Consider the following 14,506-nt stretch of genomic DNA (forward strand, 5'->3'; position numbering starts at 1 on the left):
ACTCGGGAGCTGGTGGCGGGGAAGGAGAGGTCACCAGCACTGAGGGAGCATGGCGCTGGATTAAAGCAAGTGGCTGAAGGGGTTTTAACCCCTTCAGCGCTGGGGAGGAGAGTACTCCAAGAGCCTATAGTGCTAGGAAAACAAAATGTTTATTAGGGTGATATATATATATATATATATATATATATATATATATATATATATATATATACACACACACACACACACACACACACACACACACACACACATACATATACACACACATACATATACACACACACCTACATACCTTTTCTGTGTCTCAGAATCCATGACTATGGAGATATACCCATCTATCAACGAGAACGCAAAGAAATTGATTGATTCAATTTCTGGTGAACTTGCAGGAGTACGGTTTTGAGACCTATGGAGAATGATACAGCAAAACTGTTATACTGTTATTTTAAAGGACCTTTACAAACTAAACCATGTAACCAGTTGATACTTTAAGAGCATATTTGCAAACAACTCTCTGGCCCCAAATTAAAAACACACACACACACAAACAGCAGATGAAAACTCACGTGTTTGAATAAAACATGACATCAAGTAGAATGGATGAAATTGATGGAAGAGCATTTGGATCAATGGACAGAATACAGAATTTGTTCTGTGGACTCAGTACAGGATGCACAGTTTGACTAAACACTAAAATAAAATAAAAAACAATTTCACAAACAAGACTAAAGTAGGTCTTTTGCGCAAGATTTTAAAGTACCTGCTCATTTTATAATCCAGATCATTACCAGAAGACCGTAAAACTAGCTCATCAAAAAACATCAGGCACACATGGGAACAAACACAGAAGCAGTCTTAGATGAGATTACAGATGAAAAGGAGTCACGAAAATATACAATTCAGATTAGAGAAAAGTAAATATATGAACATACATAGACAAAAAAAAAAAAAAATTAAAACCACAGACACACAAAGCAAATACTGGTCTCCAAACGCCCTCTAAAGGCCATTTCAGAATTTGCAAATGTTGAGAGCAAAAAGGAATACCAAGTCTTATGCATAACAAAGTATTTATGGTATATGCAGTACCATACGTTACACTGCAATGCAAAAGAACGACATAAAAATAAGCTAAAAGCATAATTTTAAGTGTAATATTACATAAGTTAAACCTTACACGTACACTCCAATTTTTCAGCAAGTCAAATTACCCATTTACAAACTCATGTTTTTCTGTATTTTTATAAATTAAAATCCTGCTTTGGAATGAAATTCAAGCATCTAGTTTTAGCCCTAATTTGATTACATACAACGATTAGCCCGGTAAAAAGACTGGCAGATTTTGATCAGGCATCCTTATGCAAATCGTTTTTAAATGGTTAAAATAAATAACATACTGGGGGCGTGGCCGACCAAGAGATCGAACAGACGTGCTTTTGTGGAGCTCTGCTTCACTCCAACAAGTATACCCAAATCCCACTGGCACATTCACCCGGAGAGGAACCTCCACGATCCCAGCCCCCCAGAGACAACATGGGACACAAGCACCATAAATTTCAAGTGCCAGAACCCCCCTACACAAAGACACTTGTTTGAGTGGCCTACCCCGCCAGCGCCTCCTAAAATGGCGCCTGCGGGGAGCCACACAGATGATACTTCGGAGGAATCCTTTGAGGAGGAAGAGGAACCACTCACCTCTCCAAGACGATGACTAGTCTCCTGCAGGCAAGGGGGACATCAAGCAGATGCTCCTGGAAATGCGCCAAATTTGGAAGTCGGATCTCCGTGAGAAATGGAGGCAATACAAAACAAACTCCAGGAGGTAGAGGAGAGAGGCAATGCCCAGGACACTCGGCTGCAAGCCACTGAAACTACCCTGGACGGCTTAACACAGCAGGTACGGAGGCTACACCGCTCTGTGGCGACCCTGGAGGGCAGACACAGACGCCGCAATATACGCCTGGGGGGGGGATACCTGAGGCAGTCAAAGGGGACAAACTACTCCCTTACACCCAAAAGCTGATCACTACCATTGGCCTGAAGGGAGAAGCAGATCCCCAGATCCCCCCCACCCCCACGATGATACTCACAGCATTCAGGGTCAGGAAGGCACGGTCAGCACCAGAGGCTGCCCCACGAGATACTATAATAGTCACCAGAGACATAGCTGTACGATCGGCCATCATGGTACGCTCCAGAGCGATGGGGAGCGCGAAGTTCGAAGGCGCCAATATCCTGTTCTTCAGAGACATCCCCTTTGCCACACTACTAGACAGAACAAGACTGGCCAAGGAACTGAGAGACCACTTGGTGCGGTACCGCTGGGGAGCTGACAGAACCCTGATGGTGTCCCACAGAAACCAAACCCTCACACTTACCTCAGACGAGGACCCAGAGTAACTACGCTTCTGCATGGTACGGAATGAGACAACGGCAAGAGTGGGCACAAGCAACTGCAACGGGAGAGCGGGGAACAGACAGGGAATGCAAATTGAGAACCCAACCTCAGGATCAACAGCCTGGGAGTCCGCATGCTTCGACTATCGGAACATCAGGCAGAGCAGTGTATAACTGAGCCACTACCATAGGCCCAACCCATGGGACTGCCCTGACCCCTATCACCACCCTTGATCCCAAACCTGCACACCTGCCCACCAGGTACCATCACTTTCACGCAGCCTTGTCAACATCCCTAGCACCAGGACTGATACACACCAACAGCAAACAGCATGAGTCGCTGTAGTATGCACAGAGTACCTAATCTGCAATGTCCCATGCACTGTTATGTTACGTAACTTTTCCCAACACCAATACACTGATGTGAATTCTTGCATATGTGCATAAAATTCAATAAAATACAAAATTTGGAACACAACATTCCTTCCTATTGACATGACAGTGATCAGTGAATGGGATGACCTACGTTCAGATAGTTGTTACTGTTCCGTTACCAAACTTTGTATTGAATATCTGTGCCCTTTGACAGAAATCATGCTTCTACAATCCTTTCCATTAAAGAGTAATGGCTATATCTAAATTCAGTCTTCCAATGTCCATATGTGCTATAACGTTTGTTAGCGTCTAAACTTAAGACTGCCATACACAGCAAGAAGTTTTAGAATTAAACAAAAAGCATGCAGTGGAGGACAAGCATGTTTTAGTCCCTTAAAAAACAAACATCCAGTTACACTGCATTCAAGTTAACTATTCTTTGAAGATGGCCCTTCAACAAATGCAGGAAAGAAAAAGGAAATCCTGTCCATGTTAAGAGGAGGCCTGAAAATGATGCATTGTATTCTGTTCAAGTGTATTGGTGTGCAAGAGTCCTACAGGCAAACAGGAACCTTTTAACGTACGATGGTGTAAATCCCTGCTGGACTGGCCCAGAGCAATGCTGGTAGATTTCCTGGAGCATCAGGCTGTTTGATCCCTCTTCAGGCTAGTCTGAAACTTGTTTGCTTCCTCCACCCCTCACTCCGGTCCTTTGCTGCCAGTCACTTGCCTGCATTTCTCTGTTGTACAGCAGCCCCATCATGAAACGTATGATTTAGGCCATAAAAAACAGACTAGGAAAAATGTTCAAACTACTTTTTAGCCCAAGTTTTACAGCTAGGAATATCCACAAAAACTCAGTGTTTAGTAAATGACCCTGCCTTTCTGGTGCCAAACTTATAAATATGTCCACTGAAAAGGAGTGCACTCCCAGGACTCCATCAGAAAATTGCTTTATTTTTTGCAGATTTCAAGCCCGTATACCAGACTTTTTCCAAGAAGCTACAGTGATTCAGCTGAAGTTTACTAAAAATGGTCTTGCACCTAGTCTGCGTAAAAGTAAAATATAAAAAGGTATCGTAGATCTAAGCCCAAAGATAACATGCATGTTTTCTAATAAGGCAACTCAAACTTGGGTTGCAATAACTTCAGATCTAGTATCTGCAATTGTAAGCCCTCCCCTTTTCCCTAGGCAAAATAAACTGCCGTATATACTCGAGTATAAGCCGAGTTTTTCAGCCCATTTTTTGGGCTGAAAAACCCCAATTCGGCTTATACTCGAGTCAAGGTCTGTATTATGGCAATTTGCATTGCCATAATACAGACTGGGGGAGAGGGGGGCTGGCAGAGCTGTAACTTACCTTTCCTGCAGCTCCTGTCAGCTCTCTCCTCCTCTGCGCCGTCCGGTCAGCACCTCGGTCAGCTCCCAGTGTAAATCTTGCGAGAGCCGCGGCTCTCGCGAGACTTACAGTGTAAGCTGACAGAAAAGCAGAACGGACGGCGCAGAGGAGGAGAGAGCTGACAGGAGCTGCAGGAAAGGTAAGTTACAGCTCTGCCAGCCCCCCTCTCCCCCCCACTGAACTGCCACTGGACCACCAGGGAAGGAGAGCCCCCCTCCCTGCCATATATCAAGCAGGGAGGGGGGACGAAAAAAAAAATATATAAATAAAATAAGAAATAATAATAAAAAAAAATTAATAATAACAAAAAAAAGGGGTATAAGGACCACTATGGGAGGGGGTGGGATAAGGACCACTATGGGAGGGATGGGGGGGATAAGGAACACTATGAGAGGGAGGGGGTGGGATAAGGACCACTAGGGGAGGGGAGGGGGAAGTAAGGACCACTAGGGGAGGGGAGGGTAAGGACCACTAGGGGAGGGGTGAGTCAGGACCACTGGGGGGGGGGTGAAGGAACACGGGGGTGGGGAGGTAAGGACCACTGAGGGAGGAGGGGGGGGGGGGGGGGGAGTCAGGACATATGGTGGGGGGAGGGGGCGGCAAAATTATTTTTGCCTACGGCGGCAAATATCCTTGCACCGGCCCTGCACACACTGCATTCACACACACACACACACACTGCATTCACGCACACACACGCTGCACTCATACACACACGCTGCACTCCTAAACACACACATACGCACACACTGCATTCATTATACACACACTGTAAATAAATATTCAATTAATATATTTTTTTTAGGATCTAATTTTATTTAGAAATTTACCAGTAGCTGCTGCATTTCCCACCCTAGTCTTATACTCGAGTCAATAAGTTTTCCCAGTTTTTTTGGATAAAATTAGGGGCCTCGGCTTATATTCGGGTCGGCTTATACTCGAGTATATACGGTAACTTGTGCTGAGGTATGTTCAGTGACTGCTCATTAAGCATTTGCATGGGTGTTCAAATCAGACGTCTCAATGAGCTGTATTGCTGTTAACACCCTGGGCAAGCACCTGCCATTCAGCCTTCTCTCCTGGAAGTCTGACAGCAGGGGATGTGCAAAATGTTAGATTGGTTAAAAAAAATAAAATAAAATAAAAAAATCCCCACTTTTATAAGAAAAATGGAAACACTCTTTAGCAAGCTGAAGTGCTTCAGGTGTTCAAATTTCCTTTAAAAAATAAAAAATAATTTTTTTTTTTTTAAAAACAGCTTTATTTTAAATGGTCTTAGGAGTGCACTCAGAAATGTTACGTTCTCATCTGTGCTTGGCAGATGCAACACATTTTTTCAGGACAGTTTTTTCCCCCCTCAGTCCAGCCCTTAATGTAATGCTCACATCTGCTGACAGTGTACACAGCCGTAGCCCAGTCAGTGTGTAGATACTTACAAATATCTTTCTTCATTTCCTTGCTGGATTCATCCAAGTTAAACGGGACCAGCTCCCCATTCTCGTCTCTGTAGATACTAAGATCTCCAGATAATGTGTTAAAGACCACGGGTAAATCATCTTCTCGGACCTTAAAACAAGTCAAAGAACATTGACACCAAACTCAATAAAAGGTTTCTCTATCTGTAGTGGAAGCCAGCACATTTAGAAATTCACAGCCTGAACAAGCTTGCTGCATTTATTGTAAGACTTACCAAGTCTTTAACCCCTTAAGGACACATGACATGTGTGACATGTCATGATTCCCTTTTATTCCAAAAGTTTGGTCCTTAAGGGGTTAAAGAGAGACACTGTAGTCACCAGAACAACTACAGCTTATGGTTTTAAATATTTTTATTGTCATCGTATCATAAACGCGGATTGCATATTTGTTTTTAGGAAGCAAGTAGTCACCTGCGCAGAGACGTGCATGTCAGTACATGGAGATGCATGTATATTGTCACCTGCGCAAAGGCGGATTTATCAGATCACATGTAATATTACAGACAGACTTATATTTGGTTGCGTGTATTTCGAAACAGTACGACATGTCATGCTCAGTCTTTATGGTTAAATCGGGTGAACAGGTTTTTAAATTTGTATGTATTTTGCAGAGTTAGTTTAGTTCTAGTGGGAAATGTGACATCTCGTTAGGCGTATAGGTCAAAGTAATCAGGTAACGACAGGTGTCAAGTGTGCACAGGTTTCGTCACTTTCACATTTACGTAGCGCAGGTAGTGGTTGCAGCAGGGTCATGCGTGCTTTAGGCCCTATACACGTTATAACTGTATATTAAAGTGAACTTTATGCTATTGAAAGGCCAGCCATAACGTGTGTATTAAGATAGTTGCACATGTATGCCTATACATCCTTGTGAAGTTGAAAGCGTTTGATCGTGGGTGTGTGGCATGGAACTAAGGTTAGAAATTGCAAGTTTAGTATGGATATTCAGTGTGTTGTGCATCGATCATGTGTAAGCTGTAGGTAATTATGCAGTAAGTGAACTAGAATATAGTAGCAAACAAATTATATATGGTACACAAGGCCTTTCTCAATTGAATAGTAGCATGTTTAGTCCCCCAGTTTCACAGGCAGAGCCAGCAGTTTCAGACTTGAATACAAGAAAGATTTTACTATATTTAAGGGGGCTGTAGTGGTTTTAGCACTACAGGGTCAGAAATGCAAGTTTGTGTTCCTGACCCTAAAGTGTTCCTTTAACGTATGTGTGAGTGTATTAGGCATAGAGATATAGTTAGATCTTAAAATATACAGACACTCGCAATTTTCATAATTTGGCTCTGTATGCCACCACAATGGATTTGAAATAAAACCGAGAAGCATCTGAAGTGCAGACTAATTCAAGGTGTTTAACAAAATTATTGCATGAAGCTTTTAGAAAACACAACCATTTTCATAAACCGTTTTTTCCAGGGGCTCAAATGTAATTGGCAAATTAACACAAGCATAAATAAGATGCAAATTTTTTAAATTTTGTAGAGAATCCTTTGCAGGCAATGACCGCTTGAAGTCTGAAATGCATGGACATCAACGAACGTTGGTTTTCCTCTTTTGTATTGCTTTGCCAGGCCTTTACTACAGCAGTCTTCAGTTTGTCCGTCGGTCTTTCTTTTATATTTTTTTTAGTTTTAAATTATTTAAAATGAGAATTTGCGCTTTCCTGTGGCACTTTCAAAAGTGATCGTTACTGACAGTGCTTCTAATTTTTTAAACAAAAAAAAACAAAACATGCACTGCATGAGCACATAGAAAGATTGTGGGGGAGGGCCGCTATGGAATTTGCGGGAGCTATATAAATAAGTCTCTGCAGTAGATTATTTTACCTCCTAGGTGATTGTACAGTTATTTCTCAGTGACATAGCCAAGTGATTTAAACCCCTTTCTTCATGGAGGAGTTCTACATGGCCATACCATTTTGATAGAACAGAATCTACACCTATTCACAGTGGTATGTTGTACATAAGTCCCCGTAAATGCTAGGGTATTCCTCAGTACACATTTGAAATACTAAAGTGGTTTTGTATGGGACAGCCCACATGACCGCGTTGTAAGTCTAACATAATGTGATACAAAGCTCACCAAAATGTAGTCTGTTTGGTATGTAGAAAGCATTAACACAGACACGTTGTGCTCAGCCAGGGGAGCGATGACAGACTTGGCAATCTTCGTAACACCCACATTTGGGACTGCACTGCAAGAAAACCCATTGGCGAGGACGTTCATTACTCTCCACGTGTTTTCAGCCACATGCAGATATTCTGATGGAGGTAGTTCTGTAAAAGTGTAAATTAATAAATTATAACAATAACCAATACATATTTAGTAAAACTCTGAAGAAACGGTTACAGGGGAACAAAAATTCCTATAGTCCAGCAGGAGGCTCAGAGGAAGACCGCCATCGCAGTACTGCTGATTTCGACACAGGTTAATATTACTTTGTAACATACTAGAGTTTAAGAATCAATAGGGAAATCTAAACAAGTGCTCAGTAAAAAAAAAAAATAATTTAAAATGTAAAAAAAAAAAAAAAAAAAAAAAAAAAAAAAGGGTCCAGGAGGAACATTGCATTTTCTAAATACCTTGCGTATCATCGAAAATTCCCAGAATGCTCTGTACTTGGGACAAATTGCACTAGCATGCCAGGTCAGAAAGCATACATATAGCTTGGATGTGGAAGGAAAAAAAAAAAGAAAAAAAAAAAAAAAAGGTAGACATTCTAAAACATCTAAGCATTTGTCATTGCTCAAATCATAGGTTATCCCAAAGTTCAATGGTAACTTGACCCCTTAGGCGTTAATGAATAAGGGGGGGGACAAGCCAATTGTTAGCCAGCAAATTAAAATGTAATGGGATGTGATGGCACACAGGTTGCAAAGTCCAACCTGTTAAAACTGACACTTCCAGCAGGAGGGAGGGGGTGTTAATCTAATTTCTGGGTTGAAGTCACAATGTTAGATTGTTTAACAATAGTTTCAGCAGCATAAAAGCAATAACTGGCTCATACACATTCAGTTTTCTTGATACTAAAAACTACATGACCATTAGAATCCAATAAAACTGTAAGAATGAAGTGTAAAGGATTCAGATACTTTAAATTATCTTCAAATCCACTGACTTGTCCACAGTAGTATGCAATATATAGGGATGGAATTCCAACTCTCTCGTTGACCCTCTTCAATCTGGCTTCCGACCATTCCACTCTACGGAGACTGTTCTTATCAAAGTTACCAACAACCTAATCACAGCTAAATCCAAAGGCCACTACTCCATACCAATTCTTCTTGACCTCTGGCCTTTGACACCGTTGATCATGCTCTCCCCCTTCAAACTCTTTAATCACTAGGCCTCTGTCCTCCCGTGGTTTTCCTCATCTCTTCCAACGCTCACTGTCCTTTTCAAATGATACCTCCTCCCTTCGTCCTATTTCGGTTGGAGTCGCCCAAGGCTCTGTCCTTGGTCCCCATCTATTTTTTCTTTATATGGTCTCTCTTGGCAAAGCCATTACCTCATTTGGCTTCCAATACCATCTGTATGCCGATGACACCCAGATATACACCCTGTTCGAAATTATGCAAATTATATTTTTCTCATTTACCTAAATAATTGATGTAAATAACAGTCAGCATAATTCTCATGTTATCAACTATTAAGAGTACAATTCAAATTTTATTGAACAAACCTCCTGATAACAGTATTTTTTTTTTAAACAAACTTACAATGCACTGTTCCAAATTATTATGCACAGCAAGTTTCAAAACACTTTATAGGTTGTAAAGAACTGAAAATTGTCATTTGTTGTGTTTGCAGCATATTTACTGAAATCAAAAGCTATTTCAATCAAACTTTTAACAACATTTAAACTTTTTAAACATTTTAACAGGTCACGTTACATTTTAACATAGGACCCCTTGTTTGATGGCAGCTTCACAAGTCATCCATTGAACTTGTGAGTTTTTGGACCGTTTCGGCTTGAATTTGTTTGCAAGATGTCAGAATAGCCTCCCAGAGCAGCTGTTTGGATGTAAACTGCTTCCCACTCTCATAGATCTTTTGCTTGAGGATGCTCCAAACGTTCTCAATAGGACTGAGGTCAGGGGAGGATGGAGGCCACACCATTACTTTCATTCCTTTTATCCCCATAGCAGCCATTGATGCAGAGGTATTCTTTGCAGCAGTAGATGGTGCATTGTCATGCATGAAGATGATTTTATTATGGAAAGCATAGTTCTTCCTTCTGTAACAGGGAAGAAAGTGGTCAGTCATAAACTCCACATACTTTGCAGAGGTCATCTTTACACCTTCGGGGACCCTAAAGGGGCCGACCAGCTCTCTTCCGATGATTCCAACCCAAAACATGACTCCACCACTGCCTTGCTGACGTCGCAGCCTTGTTGGAACAGGGTGGCCGCCCACCAACCAGCCCTACTCCATCCATCTGGACCATCCAGGGTCGCACGGCACTCAGTGAACAGGACTGTTTGAAAATTAGTCTTCATGTATTTTTCTGCCCAATGCAGCCGTTTCTGCTTGTGAGAATTGGTTAGTGGTAGCCGAATAGAAGGTTTATGCACAGTTGCAAGACTCTGGAGGACTCTACACCTTGATGTCCATGGGACTCCAGAGGCACCAGCAGCTTCAAATATCTGTTTGCTGCTATGTAATGGTATTTTAGCAGCTGCGCTCTTGATCCGATGCATGGATCTGGCAGAAATCTTCCTAAATGTGCCTTTATCTGCAAACCCGTCTGTGCTCTGAATCAGCCACAAATCTCTTAATAGTGCGATGATCACGCTTAAGTTTTTGTGAAATATCTAATGCTTTCATACCTCGTCCAAGGCATTGAACTATTTCACTCTCTTCGGCAGCAGAGAGATCCTTTTTCTTCCTAATATTGCATGAAAATTGTGCTCTGCTTAATAATGTGGAACACCCTCTTTTAGTAGTTTTTCCTTAAATTGGGCTCACCTGGCAATCTAATTATCACAAGTTTCCAAGATTTTTTTCAGTGATCAAAAGAGCCCTGAGAAACAATGCCATCCATGAGTTGAACTGAAAAGCTAAATATTTAATCTTTGTGACACTTAAATAGAATTTGCATAATAATTTGGAACAGGATGCATCTCTTTCCTCACAAGACATCTCACTTGCTGTTCAACATGTCACTGCTTGCCTTTCTTCCATCTCTGACTGGATGTCCTCTTGCTTTCTGAAACTCAATCTCTCTAAAACTGAGCTCCTTCTCTTTCCTCCACTCTCCCTTTAAGTTAGTGGTATCTACATCAGTCCATCCTTGCAAGCGCGCCGTCTTGGTGTCATACTTTATTCTGGCCGTATTCATGTTGTTTTTATCTTAAAAACATAGCCCACATCTGCCCCTTTCTTATGCAAGATGCCACTAAGGAGCTTGTCCGTGCTCTAGTAATTTCCTGCATGGATTATTGTAATCCTCCAATTGGTTTTCCCAAAAAACGTATTGCCCCGCTACAGTCTGTAATGAATGCCGCCGCCAGACTGATTTTCCTCTGAAACCTCACCCCTCCGTCAGCCCTTACATTGGCTTCCTGTATCCTATATGAGTCAATTCAAAGTGCTAACCCATACCTATAAAACGTTGAACAATTCTGGCCCCTCTTATAGCTCTTCATAGATCCATAGGTATGCCCCTTCACGGTCTATCCGCTCTGCCCCTCTTGTCTGCTGCTCGCACATGTATGGCCAACTCACTCTTGCAGGACTTCTCGTGGGCAGGACCTTCTCTTTTAGTGGTCCCCCTCCCAGTGTTCTCACCCCCCCCCCCTCTACCCCCATCACAAGCACAGTGTTCTTGACTTTTCAGGTTATCATTACCATCTTTCATTGTGATATATAATCATCTGAATTGTTAGTTTGTTAATGCAAGCATTTCAGTTAAACTATGCACTACAAAAAAAAAAAATTTTTTAAATTTCTGCTAATTTGACCCGTTTTCCGATGAAACAGGATAGGCCCGTTTTTGGATGAAAATTTCAGTGCATCCCTATATTGCGCTCTGCTAAAGGGCAGCACTCTACTCCAGATCTTCTTCACTCCCACCTTATTGGATTGCCATAAGGGTTCAAAATCCTTGCCTGGAAATTATAGACCTGTGAGCTTAACTTCTGTGGCTGGTAAAATATTTGAAAGGTTATTAAGGGATAATATTCAAGAATTCCTTGAGAAGAATATGGTTATCAGCAAAAATCAGCACGGTTTTATGAAGCACAGGTCATGTCAAACTAACTTGATTGCGTTCTACGAAGAAGTAAGTAGAAGTATAGATCAGGGTGTTGCAGTGGATGTGATCTATTTGGATTTTGCCAAGGCATTTGATACAGTTCCACACAAAAGATTAGTGTTCAAACTCAAGGAAATCGGTCTCGATGAAAATGCTTGTTCTTGGGTAGAACATTGGCTTAAAAACAGAATACAAAGAGTTGTCGTTAATGGTAAATTTTCAAGCTGGACAGAGGTGGCAAGTGGTGTCCCTCAGGGGTCTGTTCTGGGACCCCTTCTATTTAACATTTTTATAAATGATCTTGAAGACAGCATTGAAAGTCATGTTTCAGTGTTTGCAGATGACACAAAACTTTGTAAAATAATACAATGTGAGCAAGATATTACTTTGCTGCAGAAGGATTTAGATAGACTGGAGGACTGGGCACTCAAATGGCAGATGAAATTTAATGTTGAAAAATGCAAAGTTATGCACTTCGGCGTAAAGAATACACAAGCAACGTATACCCTTAATGGAAGCGAATTAGGGATAACAACACACGAAAAGGACTTGGGAATTGTTATAGACAACAAACTATGCAACAATGTGCAATGTCAATCAGCAGTGGCCAAGGCCAGTAAGGTATTGTCATGCATGAAAAAGGGCATTCATTCTCGGGACGAGAATATCATTTTGCCTCTCTATAAATCACTGGTAAGACCACATATTGAATATGCTGTGCAATTTTGGGCACCTGTTCTAAAGAAGGATATCATGGCACTAGAAAAAGTGCAGAGGCGGGCTACAAAATTAATAAAAGGAATGGAACATATCAGCTATGAAGAAAGGTTAACAAATTTAAACCTATTTAGTTTAGAAAAACGTCGCCTGAGAGGGGATATGATAACATTATACAAATATATTCGGGGCCAATACAAACCATTGTGTGGAAATCTATTCACAAACCGGACTTTACATAGGACACGAGGCCATGCGTTTAGACTGGAAGAAAGAAGATTTCGTCTAAGGCAAAGGAAAGGTTTTTTTACTGTAAGAACAATCAGGATGTGGAATTCTCTGCCTGAAGAAGTGGTTTTATCAGAGTCCATACAGATGTTCAAACAGCTACTAGATGCATACTTGCAAAGACAGAATATTCAAGGATATAATCTTTCAATGTAGGGTAATAACTGCTTGATTCAAGGATAAATCTGACTGCCATTCTGGGGTCAATAAGGAATTTTTTGTCCTAGCTTGTTGCAAAATTGTGCTTCAAACTGGGTTTTTTTTTTTTTTTTTTTTTTTTTTTTTTCTCTCTCTTTTGGATCAACAGCAAAAAACAGGTGTGAGGAAGGCTGAACTTGATGGACGCAAGTCTCTTTTCAGCTATCTAACTATGTAACTATGTAACTATGTAATATCCTGTCCTATTGTGCCCTCCTATAGACTAAGCACGCTTGGGCAGAGTTTTCTTGTAATTGTCCTATTTATTTAGTTAATAATATCGCTTATAATATCTATCTAATCTATCTCTATCGAAATATGTCTAAGTGAAAGAGGCCTACTTTACACATGTAAAGTGTACTATGGATTAGGGTATGATCTGTCTTTAAGATCAGGTATCTCCAGCATTGCAGTGCTCACTTTAGTGGCCCCTGCTGATGGAGGGGACTCCAGGTATCAAAATATACTTGAGGATCCTTGGTAGCAGCAGGGATTTATCCCCTGCTGGTACATTTACTGCATGAGGGTCTATGCAGTAACTGGGCATTAAAGCACTGCACAATGACAGACCATCATGGGGTCCTTAAGTGGTTAATCAGTTTTGAGCTCAAGCTACTAGTGCTCTAAAAAATAAAATTAAAAAAAATAAATAAAAAACACACAGGAAAAGTGTCAAGGCGTGCCCAGGATAACACCTTCACACTAATGTGAAATAAACTATACACTTTGCCCTCTGTATGAGTTTGCAGAATAAAAAAAATAAAATAAAAGTCATTAGACCAGGCAACATTACACATTTACAAAAACCACCACACCACACAAACATAATTTTGCTGCTACTGGAAATTTCCCTCCAAGATGAATTTTTTTTTTTTTAAATTACTTATTGAACCACAATCAGAACATACAGTTACATTAGGTTTTCCTGCTGTAGCATTTTCACACTTTGACATTAGGAGTTCCTTTTGGAGAATTCTAATCTGCATAGTTTGGGTATTAGGAAATGCTGGCCCTCAGAGACCACAGGATAATAGAACAAGAGCTATCTCCTTCCTTCCTGGCTTGATTTCCCTTTCACTACAGCTACAATGGCCTCAGACTGTTCTGGCCAAAATAAAGTTAACTTTAAATAGAGGTTTAGAATGCACTACTGGCTCAAGTGAGCAATAATACATTCATGCTACAACTGAAAATTTCAGCTTTAATAGCAGGTCCATGGCTTTGAGGACAGCAAGAACAGTTACTTAACAGGAGAAAACTAGGAGGCATGTTTATTACTTGTGGCTGGAAAGGATGATTTAAATACCCTTAAAACAGGGTTTACTTGGCATTAGAAAAAAAACACAAAAAAAAAAAAAACCAACAACAACACACAGCTTATCTTC

The 14,506-nt window shown here is 41.0% G+C and overlaps 1 protein-coding gene across 2 annotated transcripts in view; it reads right to left on the reverse strand.

Annotated features, from left to right (window-relative positions):
• Positions 1-14,506, reverse strand: part of CASTOR1 (cytosolic arginine sensor for mTORC1 subunit 1) — a 44,653-nt gene that overhangs the window by 16,986 nt on the left and 13,161 nt on the right. For both annotated transcript variants that reach the window (XM_063454760.1, XM_063454759.1), the window contains exons 3-6: positions 7,745-7,938; positions 5,609-5,738; positions 567-690; positions 293-406 (exon numbers count right to left, since the gene is read on the reverse strand). In XM_063454760.1, the coding sequence (XP_063310830.1) occupies positions 293-406; positions 567-690; positions 5,609-5,738; positions 7,745-7,938 (562 nt within the window). The remainder of the gene's footprint in view (positions 1-292; positions 407-566; positions 691-5,608; positions 5,739-7,744; positions 7,939-14,506) is intronic.

Source organism: Pelobates fuscus, chromosome 5 (genome assembly GCF_036172605.1).
Source record: "Pelobates fuscus isolate aPelFus1 chromosome 5, aPelFus1.pri, whole genome shotgun sequence".
NCBI classification, from domain to species: domain Eukaryota; kingdom Metazoa; phylum Chordata; class Amphibia; order Anura; family Pelobatidae; genus Pelobates; species Pelobates fuscus.